This window comes from Silene latifolia, chromosome 10 (assembly GCF_048544455.1).
Source record: "Silene latifolia isolate original U9 population chromosome 10, ASM4854445v1, whole genome shotgun sequence".
Classification (NCBI taxonomy): Eukaryota; Viridiplantae; Streptophyta; class Magnoliopsida; order Caryophyllales; family Caryophyllaceae; genus Silene; species Silene latifolia.
In genome coordinates, this window is record NC_133535.1 from 127,637,379 (window position 1) to 127,654,996 (window position 17,618).

A 17,618-nucleotide genomic window follows, 5' to 3' on the forward strand; every position below is an offset into this window, starting at 1 on the left:
AGCGGAAAATAATAAGATCTGATACGAACCTCCTGATTATCAGATTTTTATGATATATGAACAACTTAAGACTATTAATTAATTCCTTTTGCTCAGCCGGTTAAGACTCGTGTTGATAACGTGTTGTGAAATAACGAAAAGGGAGAAGAGTAGAGAGAAGGTAGGGAGAAGAAAAGAGAGACATAACCGTATATTATTTCATTATGAGGGGTTATATATACAAATACAATGAGGGTAGAGTTTCCAGAAGATAATACACTCTAGAATATTCTAAGATATGGACATCCATATAATATTTCATAACAAGATGACAATTTATTTGAAATGGATGACTGAGATCTTCTCGTTTCCCTTCCTAACCTAAAGTGGTAGTTAGTTTTAAAACGAACCAACAATATTGGTAGCAATTTTTAAAGAAATTTTACTTTGATAGCAATTGGTAAAATCTGAATTATACGTGGTAGCAGTTATCAAAAAACCTCTTATTTTTATGATTTTAATTGTCAAATTAAAATTAAAATGTTATTCCCTCCGTCTAATTTAATTATTTGTTTATCTCTCTATTCTTTATAAGGGGTACTTTGAAATGATTTGGATAGAGAATTGATGCGAGCATACGACCAAAGAGATCGAAAGGCTTAAAAGCCTAAAACATGCGGTGAATCGGGTGGAGAATTCATAACAAACCTCATTTTTTTGGATTTTACTCTCTTTTTTCAATTTTATTTTTTAGGATTTTTAAATAAAAGAAGAAAGTCGTTCATGTCAACCACCATATTAGGCGTGTCAGAGAGTATGCTGCGTCAAGAAAAATGGGCCTTCAACCGGCTTAAATCGGCCAAGGTTAGGGCGGGTTTCGACCCACCTACCGTGCCGGGTGCCGAGCTAGGCCGACCCTTTGGCCAACTCTAGTCTCTAACTCCCTATAGTCGTCTATGCACAATATCATAGTCGTCTATGCACAAATTCGGATCGCCCTGAGTAGGAGTGAAGGACACAATTGTATTTAACTGTCAAAAACATTTCTCATCTTCCTCAACAGTTGGCTGCTCTCTTTACACCCTTCCCTTCCCCATGGTTGAATTTTCCCGCCTAACTAAATCCGCCATTGTTGCACCATGATCACACCTTCCCAAACCACTACTTCATTCTCCCTCCTCTTCTCTCTTCTCATCATCTTCTCCTCCTTCTCCAATTTCCCCCAAATTCTCCTCGATCGCCACCCCCAAACCCAAACTCAAACTCAAACCCTAACCCTAACTCCGCCAAGAAACTACATCGTCCGATTCACCGATTACAAGTACGCTGACGATCACCGTTCTTATCTCCGCCGCAACATTAATTCCGGTGATTGGGATTGGATCGACCGCAGTAACCCAGCTTCTAGGTTTCCGACTGATTTCGGCGTCGTTTCGATTGGGGAGAATGGCGTGATTGAGGAAATTGAGAAATTGAGTGGGGTGAAGGATGTGGTGGTGGATTTTAGGTATACCAGAAGCGTGCTTGCTAAGGAGGAACCGGATTCGGAGGTTTGTGGTGTGAAGAAGAAGCCTGGTAAGATGTTTACTAAAATGTCGTTCGAGGAGAGTGAAGAAATCGATAGTGGAAATCACTGGAGTTCGATAAGTAATCAGACGATCAGCTGGCGGCGGAATCTTCTGGGTAAAGTGAGTTTATACTCATAAAATAATCTGTTTCCAAAGATTTATATTTTGATGAATGTTTTAATTCTAATTTCTATAGTTCTGAGTAGTTACATATTGTTTAACTTGATGATTTTGTTGGGGTTAATGAGCATTGGTGGAACCAGGATTTATAGTTAGGGGGCGAACTAGTAGTGCAATAAGGCAACGTAGAAAACATTTGAAAATTTTAACTACATTTCGAATATTCATTGTCTAAGGGATGATCACCATTGCTAGCCTCCCTGGATGAGGGATCTGCTGAGGAAATGTTGCTCAAATGCCAAGTAAAAAATCATATGATGATTGACAAGTTTCATGATACGAACTGACGAGCTTTGAACATTAGAGTGAACCATTGAGTGTCAATCTAACATTATGGAATGTCACATTTTGCCGTGGAAATCAGGAATGTATAAAGAATGTGTGTTCGTGAGTATCATGATGATATAATTATGTATTCGATGTTTTTTCTTGCTTACACGGATAAAAAAATAATGATAGTAAACAAGTTGGGTTTTGAATAGTGTTATTAATTGGATTGTATTCTTGAGTGATCCATGTTCGTGTTAGTGTTATCTTAGGAGGAGATCTTAAGGAAGTTATTTTCATGTTAAAAAAAATCCTCATGATATGATAACATATGAACAAGTGAGCTTTAACCAATAAAGTCACCTTTGCGTTTAAGCCTAAAATTTTGGCATGGAAATGTATCCAGGAGGTCGTTTAGTTGATGCGGGAATTACAAGATCATGTGAAATACAAAATCATGGGAAAAAAACTCTCTCATCCAATTCATGGGAAGTTCCCAAAATTGTTTGGTTGCCAATGTGGGAATTTACTTCCACGGAACTTTAACTTACCAAGGGGGTGTTGGTAAGCAACTTCCTACATTTTTGTAGGAAGTCAATTCCATAGGAAGTGCAACTTCCCCTATTTTTACTAACCAAACAACTCCTAGGATGCATATTCATGACAATATCCTTATGTATTCGTGGTTGTTTTTATTTGTTTACGTGGATCAAGAAATGATAGCAGTACTAAATACTTATTTGGGTTGCTGAAAAGTGAAACTAATCGGATTTTATTGTTTCACATTTATAACCATCTATGTTACTCCTTCACGGAAAACAACAGTTCGACATTCTGACACCATGTTGTTTCTGGTTGAGTTAGAGTATAGATCACCATTTTGGTAGGTGATGTGGGTACGCCTTTGATTGTTCGTCTTATGCGGAGGTGTTATTGAAGGAATTTTTTAAACGTGATTACCTGTGTTACTTTATCAAGTTTGGCTCCCTTGAGTTTATTTGCCTGGTGTTCGTATTTAATAGAATGATGGTGATGATTAAGTTGTTTTTGTAATGCCAGCGATCTCAAGTGACGTCTTTATTTGCGGCCGATGTCCTCTGGTCCAAGGGATACACTGGTGCCAAAGTGAAAATGGCGATTTTTGATACTGGAATTCGAGCAAATCATCCACACTTTCGCAATATAAAGGTAGTCTATGCTCCTAAATGAAAGGAAGTTATTGAGCTGATGAGCTCAATGCCGAGACTTTGCTGATGTTGTCTTGTGGTTGAGATGATACTATTATGCCCTAAAGATGTGACTTTGTATACAGGGTTTGTAGATTTGTGTAAGTGATCTTTGAATTTATTTCAGGAGCGGACTAATTGGACCAATGAGAATACACTAAATGACAATCTTGGCCATGGGACATTTGTCGCTGGTGTTATAGCTGGTCAAGATTCTGAGTGTCTGGGTTTTGCTCCAGATACTGAAATTTATGCTTTCCGTGTGTTTACTGATGCACAGGTAATTCATCTTTGTCTCAGAAGATAAAGGTGTGAATTGATTGCATAAATTCTATCTGAAAATACTTGTTCTCATGCCCTTCAGTGTTATAGCTGACACGCTTATTAACGCTACTATTACGAACCTCATCATGATCACTTTTGAGAATTGAGAAGTAGAATTTAGAACAAACTTATGCTCGATTTCATACTGAATAAAAGAAAAGTTACTTTAGCATGCCATTGGTGCAGTGATGTTTGTTGGTAATATAGAGAGTGCACACAGCGTCCATATTGTTATCCATTCAAGCCTTTATTAGTTTCTTACGGAGTACTCCCTAGTGAGAATTGGAAAGGAGGAATGACTGGCCACCTCACTGATGTATCCTTGTTTTGGCAAATCTACCAGAGAGAGCGGGGGTGAGGATTTCCGGATCTTTCTGTTTACTGCTCCATTCATTTTTCATTGGCTGTCCATTGTGGCTGAGTGAAAATAGGATAAGCTGTATGGCTGCATAACACAAATGCTTCGTGTACATTAGCATTGTAGTTGATGTCAGTTTTGTAAAGTTATTGCTGGGTAAGATTTCGAGGGGCCTCCTATCTATTAGTATGGCTATGTTCCTACGAAAAACTTGAAGCTTGATCTGTCTCTCCCTAACACACATTTCAGTTTTCAGATGCATGCTGTAAGCACTTTTATAATAATATGTTGTTCAGCTTATTTCAGGTGTCATACACATCATGGTTTCTTGATGCATTCAACTATGCCATTGCAACAAAAATGGATGTGCTAAATCTGAGCATTGGTGGCCCTGATCATTTGGATCTTCCATTTGTTGAGAAGGTATGTTTCCTTGTTAACTGGTATTTTTTGTTGCAGCATGCTCTTATGCAGTATGGCTGGTAGTATCAGTATGTTTTAACCCTGTACACCTTGTGTTTAGATGAATCTGATGAGATGAAGGTTTTCTGGCTTCCTCAGCTGTGATTATAAGAACTTGATAGTTGATGCCCTTCGATCATATACTACTTGCTTAACAGTCTAACTCAGTCTTAGCAGCCTGTAGGTCTCACAAAGTTCTGTTTTTTGGCGGTAATTTGTTGTTATGTGTTCTGATTACATGTTATCTCTTGCGATGGTTTCAATTGTTTTTCAATAGACTCTGAATCTGATGTATTAGAATCATTACCCAGTCATGCGTCGTAACTTTTATTTGTTTAGCTGGACCAAAACGGTTAGCAACTTTGCTATGTTGACGAACATCTAAAGAAGGGAACGAGATATCTAGGAATTGGCATCTGAGTGTCTGTTATCCATTAGGGATAGCATCTCTTTCTTATGTTGGGATTGGGTGAAGGCCTTAAATATCTTGATGTATGAGTCTCCACTCATGATCTTATTTGGAATTTCCTCACTTCTGTAAAGGAATGTGGATGTCATAATTGTGTTAGGCTGTTAGCGTTCCAGTTTGGATGGAGAATCAGACTTCTGCTTTTCCTTTCGTTCCCCTCATAGTCTGCAAGGGGAGGATCTCAATACCTTTGCCCCTCACTTGTAGGGAATAGGCAGTAAAGACCTGCCTATTGAATATAAACACAAAAAGCACACTGGTGGAAGTACACTGAAATTAGTCCTATTTACAACAATGAGCAATTAAAATGATCTCACGCACTGGGGACTCGAGAGTGGACAAGAGTGGAATAGGGGACCAAGGTGAAAAGAAAGAAGAAATTATACAGATGGTATTGGGTTACCCATAACAGACCTCATAAGTTTGGCTAAGATGGTTTTCAATTAGACATAGCAGAAGTTTTTTTTTGCTGCTTTTTTTGTGTGTTTGTTTTTGTTTTCAATAAAAAGCATATTTTGATTGAATACTTAGTTCTTACAAGATGTGTTCTTGTATGTTTTGATGCTGATGCCGTTTGTTATGTGATATTAGCCATTTAGTTTTGCTGCTTTTGCTGCCGTCTTAACTTTATCTTGTTGGTTAGGTTTGGGAACTGACGGCAAACAATATTATTATGGTATCTGCAATTGGAAATGATGGTCCACTTTATGGTACACTCAACAATCCAGCTGATCAGAGTGATGTTATTGGAGTTGGCGGTATAGACTATAGTGACCACATTGCATCATTTTCTTCTCGTGGCATGAGCACTTGGGAAATTCCACATGGGTAAGTAATCTTTCGACTACATTTTTTTTAATACATTAGTTTAATGTTAGAAATCTTGATAGACAAAATTTTATGCAACTAACTCATTTTGTTTATGGGAGTCAGCCCCATGGTCTCGTTGTACATGGGGGTCATCTCCTTGGTGTCCCATAGTAAATATTATCTATTATAAAAAAATGCAACTAAACATCATGAACAACTGGATTGTATGTAGAGGAATCGAAATCTCATCTCCTCTGTTTCTAGCGCTGCCTGTTTATCTTATATATGATGCTCTAGTAGGCTTCCAAAACATAAGGTTTATATCATGATATTTGAATTTGCAGGTATGGCCGTGTGAAGCCTGATGTTGTGGCTTATGGACGTGAAATTATGGGATCAAAGATTAGTACAGGCTGTAAAACTTTGTCAGGCACCAGTGTTGCAAGCCCCGTGGTTGCTGGAGTGGTGTGCTTGCTAGTTAGTGTCATCCCTGAGAAGGACAGAAAACACGTACTGAATCCTGCTAGTATGAAGCAAGCACTGGTTGAAGGAGCTGCCAAGCTTTCTGGCCCCAGTATGTACGAGCAAGGTGCTGGAAGAGTTGATCTGTGAGTTCTTTTAACACTCAGAATTTTGGGATTTTTTTGCTAATTCTATTTGTTTCAGCTACCGCAAATGTTACTCCATTTCACTCATTTAGCCTTGTTTTACATTTTGGGGCTTTCATTCATTTAGTCCTGTTTCTATTTATGGTAACTTTTTCGGTCTTGAAAATGTCCCAAGTATCTTCACCAATCCCATCCATGTACATTGGAAAATGACTTTTAAGCTCTACTTTTTTCACTGTGATTTTCCTCTCCTAGTACTTGGTGCCAAATCCCTATGAGGCTAAATGAGTGAAATAGGGGGAGGAGGGATATCCTGTTGTCGTATATGCATTAAGCCATTAACTACTGAGTTTTGTGTCAGGTTAGAATCATATGAAATTTTGAAGAACTATAGGCCACGGGCGAGCATCTTTCCTAGTGTTCTGGATTTCACAGATTGCCCTTATTCATGGCCTTTTTGTCGTCAGCCGCTCTATGCTGGTGCTATGCCTGTCATCTTTAATGCTACAATTCTGAATGGGATGGGTGTGATAGGGTATATCAAAGAACCACCAGTTTGGATTCCTGCAAATGAGGAAGGGAATCTGCTCAGTGTCCATTTTACTTATTCAGATGTTATTTGGCCATGGACTGGTTTTTTAGCTCTCCATATGCAAATAAAGGATGAAGGAGCACAGTTCACTGGAATAATTGAAGGGAATGTTACTGTTCAGGTTTATAGCCCACCTGCTCAAGGCGAGAAACTAGTACGAACCAGCACATGTGTGCTGCAGTTGAGATTGAGTATTATTCCTACTCCAGCAAGATCAAAAAGGATTTTATGGGATCAGTTTCATAACATCAAATATCCACCTGGGTACATACCAAGAGACTCTTTAGATGTCCGCAATGATATCCTGGATTGGCATGGTGATCACTTGCATACAAACTTTCACACTACATACAACATGTTGAGGGATGCTGGATACTACATTGAGACCCTCGGTTCTCCGTTGACATGTTTTGATGCTCGCCAATATGGGACCCTTCTACTTGTGGATCTTGAAGATGAATATTTCGAAGAAGAAATTTATAAGCTGAGGGAAGATGTCCTAAAGACTGGATTAGGGTTGGCTGTGTTTGCTGAGTGGTATAATGTGGAGACCATGGTGAAGATGAGATTTTTCGATGATAACACGCGGAGCTGGTGGACTCCAGTAACTGGCGGTGCAAATGTTCCTGCATTGAATGACCTTTTGGCTCCATTCGGGATTGCATTTGGTGATAAAATTCTTAATGGTGAGTTTACAATTGATGGTGAACAAAGTCGGTATGCATCAGGAACAAACATATTAAGGTTTCCAGCTGGTGGATACATTCACAGCTTTCCTTTCCTCGATAATTCTGACACAGGAGCGACTCAGAGTGCATTCTCCACTAGTTTAATGAAGGTAAACTGTCATTTCCAATTTATCGTAATTTCTAGACCTGGCTGAGCAGGTCCTGTTATGCAGATTGTTGGCATAATCTTGGGACATAATGTTAATTTTATACTATTTTGTTTGTTGTACTATCGTATTTCCTTGCTATTTTTGTTTCTGGATTTGATAGAATAAAGTAAAATAGCTCACTACACTAATCACTTCCCTCTATTATGAAGTAGCATTTATGCAATATCATTATGGGTCAACTGGAAACAGTCTCTCTCTGTGTTGTTTACATATGGGTAAGGCACTAAGGTGGCATACGTCCAAGTTTCATTGTTTTCAGAATTCATCTGACTCTTTGTTGTTGGCAGAAGTATTCGAAATGGTTTGATGTAGTTTTCTTTCTCATGATTATCATTTATACCGGTGGTTTGAAGGTAGTTTGCTACTAGGTTAAATTGATTGTTGCTTATAAAATCCGCATCCTTGCAGGGAGATTCACCCATTCTTGGTTTTTTAGAAGCTGGCAATGGTCGTATTTCAGTTTATGGGGATTCAAATTGTCTGGACAGTAGCCATATGGTTACAAATTGTTTTGGGCTTTTAAAAAAGATACTGGAATTCACTGGTGGGAATGCCAAAGATTCAGCGCTCTTCTCTGATTCTGTTAGACAGAATGTGCCTGTCATAGATGACAAACAACTTCCATCTCGCAGGACTGACGTAAATTTTTCAGCTTACTCGGCTGTTATGGGGAAGGAATTGATCTGTAGAACTGACTCGAGGTTTGAAGTAGTTGGAACTAAAGGTTACAATATACAAGTTAGGGGACGAAACCGAATATTGCCTGGTTATCATGTTACTGATATGGTTCGAAGCTCTGATTCCAGTTTCAATGTTTCCAGTCCAAAAGTCCAACATACTATTGCTAATAAAAAAGGCGATTCACTGAGTAACAAGTATTTTGGCCTATTTTACACGGATGAGGTGAGATACTACTGAATGTCATACAATTTGGTATCGCTATTACTTTTTCAATTTTCTCATCTACCCTGAAAACAATGTTGTGATTTTCATGTTATGCTGGGCGTTATCTATCTGCAGCTTGATATGCCAGTTCTGGTTGCTAGTCATTGGCTGGTACCTGCCATAATTGCGGCTTCTGGTTCGTAATCACCAACTTTTGCCTTTTATATGTTTCACATTTCTGATCCTTTTTACTTGGCTACTAGTCTCTTTGTTTCATCCATTTGTGTACCTTTGCTTTTGGATCGGTTCTTTTGTGCAAATGAGGTGTGGTGTTTATAATAACGGTTAGATTTAAGGGTGTGTGGATGAGGCTTTGGAGGGAAGGGGAGAGGAGGGATACACCTTGTTTGGATAACAAATGGGGTAAGAGGGAAATTAAGGGGGAGGGATTTGGAGGGATCTATTTTCCCTCCTCCAAGGCAAACGAAAATCCCTCCACCATAGGCAAAATTTGGAGGGAAATTGTATCTAAACTACCATACCCCATTTTCCCTCCCCTTCCTTCCCCAAAGGGTAAGAGTGTAATATAGGTGGGGTCCGCTAGTCATGTGGATATAAGTGTATGACATAGAATTACTAAACAAGGTAAATAGGAAATGTAAACAAATGGATCAGACAACCCATTAAAGAAAAACGTAAACAAATTGGTGAAACAAAGGAGTAATATACTAAATTGTTTAACCAATTTCCTTTTGTTCGGCAGGTTTCTTACTTTTCTTCAGCTTTTGGCGAATCCGGCAAAAGCGACGACGGAGGAGAAGGGTTACGGTATCGGGTATATATTCTAATGTGTAATCTTGGTGAGAGAGTTTTGTAGCAGGATCACAATAGTTCAGAAGTTGAGATTGGGTGTTATAGGATTTGTGTTGTAGCTGAAATTGTAGTTAGTTTTCATTTGTCACACATGAAGCAGCTTGTAACACACCACACCATCTTTATGACTACTGTAATTGACTAATTGACTAATTCACATGACAATAGAAGACATTCTCATACGAAGTAGAAGCTTTGAATTTTTTTTATCTTTATGCGAGAAAAATTATGAGGCCAATAAAATAAAAAGTTGAGCATGCTCAAACCTGTAACTAGTTCACAGGGATTAGTGGTGGATTTTGATAACATGATGATATGGAAGAAGACGCTCGTGGCCTAGTGTTCTGTACTCCATCTTGGTTCTAATATCCGGCGTTTATATCTTGTGTTTGTGCTAGTTATATTAGTTAAATGTTCTATGGTTATGCTGAAGAATGGATAAATAAGGGGTTTAAAAGTCCCAACATTATGTAATTGTATCTTTTTACGATTGCCAAAAAAAAAGATGGGTGCCAAGTGTAACTGTGTAAGTCCTAGACAAAAGATTTGGGTTGGTCAGGCTTAAATCTTATACATAAAGATAATGTAGCACAGCTGCACAAGTATTACAAAGAGGGCCTTGTTTTGCCCTTCTATAAGATCATCCACGAATAAGACCCAAATCTCCGCTACTAAGCTAAGATCTCATTGGTTCTTTTTACGATAAATTAACTTGGATCACAACTCCATAGGGGCATATGGCTCTGGTAGAGCTTCTAGTATATATTAGAAGAGCTTTTGGTAGAGCATACGTGAGTACTATGGTATTTTACTGTGGATTTACAGCAAACAACAATCAAGACGGAAGTCGTAGTCCGCTGGCTTCAAGTAAATTAAGAGATGCTAGAGTACAATGATACAGAGTATAATGGGGGCGGATTTACAGCCAAAAACAGTAATGGGGGAAGTTTTAAGTACCAAAATGATTTGAGGTTAGCTAGGTGAGGTTTCGTAGCTGAGAACACAAACATGTTTTAGAGTGAACTAAGTCACAACAATCCAATTTCCTCTAAGCATCATGCTGTGTACATACAATAGTCTTTCACTGATAAACTGTGACACTAGAGTAGAGAACAGAACAATGGAGGAATTGGTAAATACAGATTTTGTTTTCAGAAATGGTTGCTTAGCATTCACAAGCTGACGAACTTTGAGGCTGTGCTCTGCCAGTCATATCAACAGTGTCCGGAACATACCTTCACGTAAGAATATAAACATAATGATGATTACAACATCTGTATCAAGGTTTTAAAGATTAGAAGCACGGAATAAACTAGAGTCTATATTGCTTAGATCATATGCGAGCGTTGAACCAACCATATATACTTGTGTTTAATTGTGTATTCTTCATTCGATTCGATTATATACAAGCGACACTAAATTGGGACCTTGGGAGTTTATGTGGTTGGACGTTCGCAACTTTACCCTAAGTTGACAAAGAGAGTTATTTCTGGGTAACCCATAGTGAGAATTGTGTCTTGAATAGTTGAATTGCATCCACTGACTGTTACTTCACATATTATGAGAAGCACACACAATATAGTTCACAACATTTATGTTTATTCAAAAGATACTCACAATTCTTCTTCAGGTTCGTTCTTGATAGCATCCTTGGCAATACACTGGAAAGCCTCTTCAACATTTGTACCATCTTTAGCAGAAGTCTCAAAGTACGGAATATTCCCCTTGCTCATACACCAAGCTTTTGCCTTCTTCTCTGAAATCTGATTGCCAGTGAAAAGTAAATCAACATCATCAGTGGAAAACAATGTCGGACTACTTTAGCAGAAAGATGAGCCAAGTATACAAGCGACACTAAATTTTCTGCTAACCTAAGGAACTCAAAACTTAGCCACAGATTATCAATGAAATACATAGAACGTACTCTCCTTGACCAGTAGTTCTTTTCAATGTAACTTACAACATGATAAGTTGAAGAGAAAAAGAAAAAGAAAACAGAATCAAGGTGTTAGAAGCTTAATGTTGCAGAGGTGACATGTTCGAGATGAAGAAGTAATCCTCACCACTCTGCCGGTCCCACCATCAACGTCAATCTTGTTGCCCAGCAAAACAAAAGGGAAGTTGTCTGGATCCGAAGGGCTTGCCTATAATACAGAAGAGCATATTTTCCAGAATTAAAAATCCCCTTTGACAACAAATTAAATTCAAATGCCTATCACTTACCCTTTGCTTGGATACAAAAGGAGAAGGAGGGGGAAGGGACCAATGCCGTTTCCTTTCAAATCTTTCCTATTTTAGGAAGGATATTAGCGTGCCTTGTAGAAGGGAAAATGAAGTCCCTTCCCTCGACTTCTCTCTGACTCAATTCTGCTAAACCAAACAAAAGAAATTGTTCCCTTCTCTTTGACCATTCCTTCCCCTTCTTTCTCCCAGTCCCTCAATCCAAACAAAGAGTTAATGACTTTATATTACCTGCAGTAAAAACTCGTCCCTCCAACGGTTCAAGTTCTCAAATGATTTCGCCACATTTACATCATAAGTGAGAACACAACAATCAGCACCACGGTAGAAAGCAACACCAAGGCTCTGAAACCTCTCCTGTCCAGCTGTATCCCAAATCTGTAATGCGGTCAAGAAAAACAAGCCTCTGTTTGAAAGGTTAAACTGATACCAGAACCTCAGTAAACTGCCAAAAAGATAGGTTAAATCAATAGTTCGTAATTGACAACCAAAGGCAAAACCTCAAGTCATGCATTCAAAACAATGCCCTGAAGGACCTCAACCCACAAATACTGACGTACGTACAAGAAAAGGAAACGCAGGGCGAGTGAGAGGGGAAAGGGGTATCTACTAAAAATGCTAATTGAAACCCAAAATAGATTCCAGTGCACTATTGGCCATGGATTCTGATATTTAATTAAAGATGTTAGCTTGTAAGTAAAACCCAGCATGGAGTCGTATATCCACTATGATATTAAATGAAACCAAATATGGATTCAGGTATCAATATTGACCATGGTGCAAATAATCCTAAAAATCGGATGATATCATATACATATCAGGTTCTTGAGCTCTTGAGCATGTGGCACGATAAGAGAGGTGAACGGAAGAGTCTGGTACAGTAGTTAATATAGACTTAAATACTGCCAGAATCAATTTTGGCATCTATACACTAACAGACTATCTGGCATATGTGTGAAAAACAGAGTCCCACCACCTTGGTTGCAAAACTGTATCTTGAATTTTTTATACACTCATCTACACACCATTTTTACCTGTCTTTTGACATTATCAAATTTCAACCTAAGGACGATTCTACGCTAGCCCTTGTAGAAGTTACTGTTCACATCCTCTAGCCCTTATAGAAGTTAGTTTTGTTCACCTCTATGGCTCTATCCCTTGTTTAATCATGGAGCTGGCACACAGTGGTGCAGCAAAAGACAGTGTGCCTCTATCATGCACATATTTAGGTTAACATCTAGAGCCATAGAAATGACCACAAGGGCCTACAGCATTTACCAAACGCTTATCCTTTCTTTAGTAGGAAAAATTATAGTCTTAAGGAAGACGGAGGGAGTTTCAGCGAAAGATGAACATCATCTCAAACCAAAATTAAGCTCAATCAAACTAGATCTTTATAATAAAAATCCTTAACTATATCCATAAAACACGAGTACTAACTCTATTCAGTACAATATAGACCCAAAAGTTACTCAGAGGTGACATTTTAACAGGACAAGCACAAGATTAATTTTAATCCAAAGACATCAAAACGTAGCCATGAAAGCAGTCCAAGTAGTCTTCGTTTCCATGTGTTGTCAAAAGCCATGCTACATACTTGTAACTTTGTAAGCAATATAAAACCAGAGCTGGAAGTAGCCAGTGCTTTCCTTTCACACCAGAAACGTAGGATGATGATATATCATAATTGACTGAAGATTGCGAGGCATCAAAGTTCAAACCAGAAGAATTTGAGCAAAATTACGTAACGGCATAAAACCCAGTAAGTAGCACCATGCAAACTACGCACAGAAGCATTTGATAATTTAATGATGTTCGCCTATTCAAATTTAAACTTAGAAGCAGAAGGCTATATGAAGTCATCAGTCCAACTCCGACTTAAATTTTGACAACTCGGAGAATAAGATGATGAGAATTAAACAATTGCAATGCCTACTTAAGATATAGTTATTGGATGTTTTATCAAAAAGTGCAAAGCTGAAGGCTTCATAGTACAAGAAAGCTTAAATTAATAGGTAATGAAAAGAAAATACGCGGAGTCAGGGAGACAGGGACACATGCATGGAAGGCAAAGATATTAACTTGCTCGCTCCAACAATTGACTCACTCCAAGTTTTTCGTTAAACCAACTAATGAGAGGTCTCCAAAACATTGGACCCGAGTTACATAGAACAAGTATCTCTTCAGGGTGTGTTAGGATTGAGAGATTTGGGGGGGAAAGAAAGGGAGGGAGAGTAGGGATTTAAAATCTCTTGTTTGGATAGCAAATGAAGGTGGAGGGAAATGGAGGGTAAGAGATTTGGAGGGATCCAATTTCCCTCCTCCAAGCCTAATCAAAATCTCTCCACAATAGGCAAGATTTGGAGGGAAATTGTATCCAAACACCGACACCCTATTCCCCCTCCCCTTCCCTTCTCTCCCTTTCCCTTCCCTCCTTCCCCCATCCCCTCCCCTTCCCTCCACTTTTGCTATCCAAACACACCCTCAAGGTCAAGAAATTAAGGGATAAGTTTCTCGCCTACAAACCAAATTAAAACCCTTCTAACATATAAGAGATTCAGAAAGAGAAACGACATCGCTCCGCTCCATTCCCCCCCTCCCTTTCCCTTCTATTATTGCATTAAAACAAATCCATGATCATTGTAGCACCATGCAAACTACGCACAGAAGCATCAAAGTTCAAACCAGAAGAATTTGAGCAAAATTACGTAACGGCATAAAACCCAGTAAGTAGCACCATGCAAACTACGCACAGAAGCATTTGATAATTTAATGATGTTCGCCTATTCAGATTTAAACTTAGAAGCAGAAGGCTATATGAAGTCATCAGTCCAACTCAGACTTAAATTTTGACAACTTGGAGAATAAGATGATGAGAATTGAACAATTCTAATGCCTACTTAAGATATAGTGATTACTAAACTTCTAACATATAAGAGATTCAGAAAGAGAAACGACATCGCTCCGCTCCATTCCCCCCTCCCTTTCCCTTCTATTATTGTATTAAAACAAACCCCTGATCATTGTCGCCAAACAACGGCAGCTAATAAAGAAAATTCACAAGCATGCAGTCAACTACGGAAAAGAGCAAATTTGGACAAGCAGCTGATATACAGATGAGATCATACCTGCAATGTGAATTGCCTATCTTCATATTGAAGCTCTTTGGTCAAGAAATCAGCTCCAATTGTTGCTTTATACTGATTACTAAACTTCTTATTCACAAATCTAAATTTCACCCAAGTTAAGGGCAAACCCAGAATTCCAAAATACTCCCTCCGTCTCGACCAATTCTTAAAGTTTCCTTATTTAGATGTCTTAGTCATTTCCTTGCGTTTCCGTTTTACAAATTTTGGTCTTTCTGTATCAAAAGCAAATGTAAACAATTGATCGGGACGAAGGGAGAACAAACAATCACAACCAAAAAATAAAGTTGATCAACAAAATCAATAATTAAAAATGAAAGAAGGATACTGATTCATAAGTGAGGTCTTGCCAACCCTGTTAAAATCATAATCAAACAGCACAAAATAATTAAAACCCATTACTCAATTATACAAGAAATGAACAAAAATTGAAACAAAAAGAAAAAAAAAAAAAAAAAAAAAAGATTACCCACTATCACCAAGGATGATGATCTTAAGGAGCTTACGCCTGCGTGAAGCCATTGATTGACCTGAGAAATCAAAGAGTGCCCTTTTCAAGAATTGTTGCTGAAAACCAAAGAGAAAAGTTAAAGATTTAAACTTTTTTTGAAGGAGAAAGAAGGGAATATGCAAGATTATTGATGATTGATTCCTTTGTTTTGTAGGGAATAATATTGGGTTTATTATCACTGGCAGCTGTTTAATTACTTCATGATTTATCTATCCATCATACCTTCTTCCAATTCTAATGCACAAATTCTCTAGACGGGAGATATCCGTCTGTATTTATAGACGGGTCAAATATCAATCCACTGTACACATAAGACAAGCAACAAGTTGCAGGGCTAAAAAATATCACCACTTTCATATTTGACCCGTCTTTTACTTTAGACAGATATATCCGTCTATAGTGAGAGTCTCTAATTGTTTCTAATATCACTCGGGCGTAGACCTGGCCCACGGGTCAACAGGGTCGTGTTTAGATCGGGTTAGTTATGGTGGGGTCATTGGATTTGCGGGAGCTCGATTCGGGTCGGGTCATTTTCAAGGCAGATTATATGGATTGGATCATCTCGGGTTCGAATCAAACTCAACATCTGAGTTCAGGGGTCGGGTTGGGCAATTTTGTCAAGTCTATTTAGACCAGCCAAATAACTTAATTGGTAAAAAGAAAAAAAAAAAAGAAATTTTACGTTATACCCTTGAACTTCATAGTTATTCTGTTTAGTGCCCCATCAAAACTGTCTGTTAACTTTTTCCCTTTCAAAACAAATCCCCTTTAACCTCCATTCTCACCAATTAACATCGTATCACCCTCCTAATTGAGAAGCATTATCAATCACCTTTCACAACAAACTACTCTAAAAACTTCCTTTATAGAACATGAAGTGATAATGAAGGTTTAGTGAATTATTAGATAGGTTCATAGAATTATATATTTAGATGGATCAATATGAAATTCTAATTCCGCGGGCTAATAGATAAACGAGTAGATTAATTGATAATTGGAATGATTAATGAGTTGTTAAATAAAGCAACTAACAAACAAAGTTAACGAAAATACTTAATAAGCTTGTGATATATATAAAGTTTAAGGATACACCATAAAATTTCAAAAAGACGGGGGTATAACTTACAAAATCGAAAAACTCATGGTACATGTAGAATTTCAAAAAAAAAAAAAAAAAAAAAAAAAAAAGGAGCCTTCATGCTAAATTGATAAAAAAAATCTCGGTTATGTTAAGATATTGGTAACCGAAAGTCTGCCGTTCTCATTAGAATAAATCATGTATATATAGTACATAGAGTTTCCGTAACAATATAGTAATATATTCCTAATATGAGATAGAGATAGATATTATTGTATAATATTACTAATATTACGTCTAATACCCCCCCCCCCCCCCCCTCAAGCTGGAGCATGTAAATCAAGAGTGCCCAGCTTGCGAAGAAGATAATTAAATTGAGTAACGCCCAGAGCCTTGGTAAATAAATCAGCAAGCTGTTCAGTTGTGGAAACATGAACTGGCGAAACCAGACCTTCAGTAATAGCATCACGCACAAAATGACAATCAATTTCAATGTGTTTCGTTCTCTCGTGAAAAACGGGGTTCTCGCGCAAGATGAATAGCCGATCGCTATCGCAAAAAAATCGCGTAGGGGAAGACAGAGGCACGTCCAAGCAAGTAAGAAGACCACGAAGCCATTTGAGTTCGCAAACAACAACGACCATAGAACGATATTCGCCTCGGCGGAAGAAAGGGAGATCGTATGTTGTTTTTTAGTCTTCCAGACACAGGGGGAATCACCCAAAAAACAAACCATCCTGGTGACTGAACGACGCGTTAAGGGACAAGTACCCCAATCAGAATCACACCACCCAGACACAGTAAAATTACTGTCACATCGTAACAAAATGCCTTGACCAGGGCTCCCCTTAAGATATCTAACCACACGCATAGCAGCCTCCAAATGTGCCTCGCGTGCTGTAGTAAGGAACTGGGATAAAACGTGAACATCATAAGACAATTCAGGACGAGTGACGGCGAGATACACTAAACGACCAACGAGCCGTCGATAACGTTCAGGATCAGTGATAGGCGGACTCTTATCAGTACTGAGGTGATGGTTCTGCTCAATAGGTGTCACAGCAGGCTTTGCACCTAGTAAGCCTGTTTCAGAGATAATATCAAGGGCATATTTACGCTGACTAAGGTAAATGCCTTCCGTAC

The 17,618-nt window shown here is 38.4% G+C and overlaps 2 protein-coding genes across 2 annotated transcripts; one reads left to right on the top strand and one right to left on the bottom strand.

The window, feature by feature from the left end:
* The first annotated feature begins 974 nt into the window (after positions 1-974).
* On the top strand, positions 975-9,697 carry LOC141605926 (subtilisin-like protease SBT6.1). Its single transcript, XM_074424854.1, has 10 exons — positions 975-1,667; positions 3,054-3,182; positions 3,348-3,500; positions 4,209-4,325; positions 5,477-5,661; positions 5,988-6,251; positions 6,613-7,681; positions 8,150-8,644; positions 8,762-8,822; positions 9,390-9,697. The coding sequence occupies exons 1-10, from the start codon at positions 1,119-1,121 to the stop codon at positions 9,479-9,481; spliced, it is 3,114 nt and encodes a 1,037-aa protein (XP_074280955.1). The 5' UTR covers positions 975-1,118; the 3' UTR covers positions 9,482-9,697.
* An 813-nt stretch (positions 9,698-10,510) lies between these two features.
* LOC141605927 (ras-related protein Rab7A-like) lies at positions 10,511-15,638 on the bottom strand. The gene is made up of 7 exons (XM_074424856.1): positions 15,356-15,638; positions 15,215-15,241; positions 14,869-14,968; positions 11,972-12,118; positions 11,563-11,643; positions 11,117-11,262; positions 10,511-10,734 (listed from the first exon to the last, which is right to left on the bottom strand). The coding sequence occupies exons 1-7, from the start codon at positions 15,406-15,408 to the stop codon at positions 10,665-10,667; spliced, it is 624 nt and encodes a 207-aa protein (XP_074280957.1). The 5' UTR covers positions 15,409-15,638; the 3' UTR covers positions 10,511-10,664.
* Between the last annotated feature and the right edge of the window lie 1,980 nt (positions 15,639-17,618).

Bases quoted from the DNA above. Each gene is read 5' to 3' on its own strand.
- LOC141605926 (XM_074424854.1), top strand. From the start codon at position 1,119: ATGATCACACCTTCCCAAACCACTACTTCATTCTCCCTCCTCTTCTCT. The intron at 3,183-3,347 runs GTAGTCTATGCT...AATTTATTTCAG, and splicing joins CACACTTTCGCAATATAAAG to GAGCGGACTAATTGGACCAA. The intron at 8,645-8,761 runs GTGAGATACTAC...ATCTATCTGCAG, and splicing joins GCCTATTTTACACGGATGAG to CTTGATATGCCAGTTCTGGT.
- LOC141605927 (XM_074424856.1), bottom strand. From the start codon at position 15,408: ATGGCTTCACGCAGGCGTAAGCTCCTTAAGATCATCATCCTTGGTGAT. The intron at 11,644-11,971 runs GTAATATAAAGT...TCTGTATTATAG, and splicing joins GGGACGAGTTTTTACTGCAG to GCAAGCCCTTCGGATCCAGA. The intron at 11,263-11,562 runs GTGAGGATTACT...ACTGGCAATCAG, and splicing joins ATGGTGGGACCGGCAGAGTG to ATTTCAGAGAAGAAGGCAAA.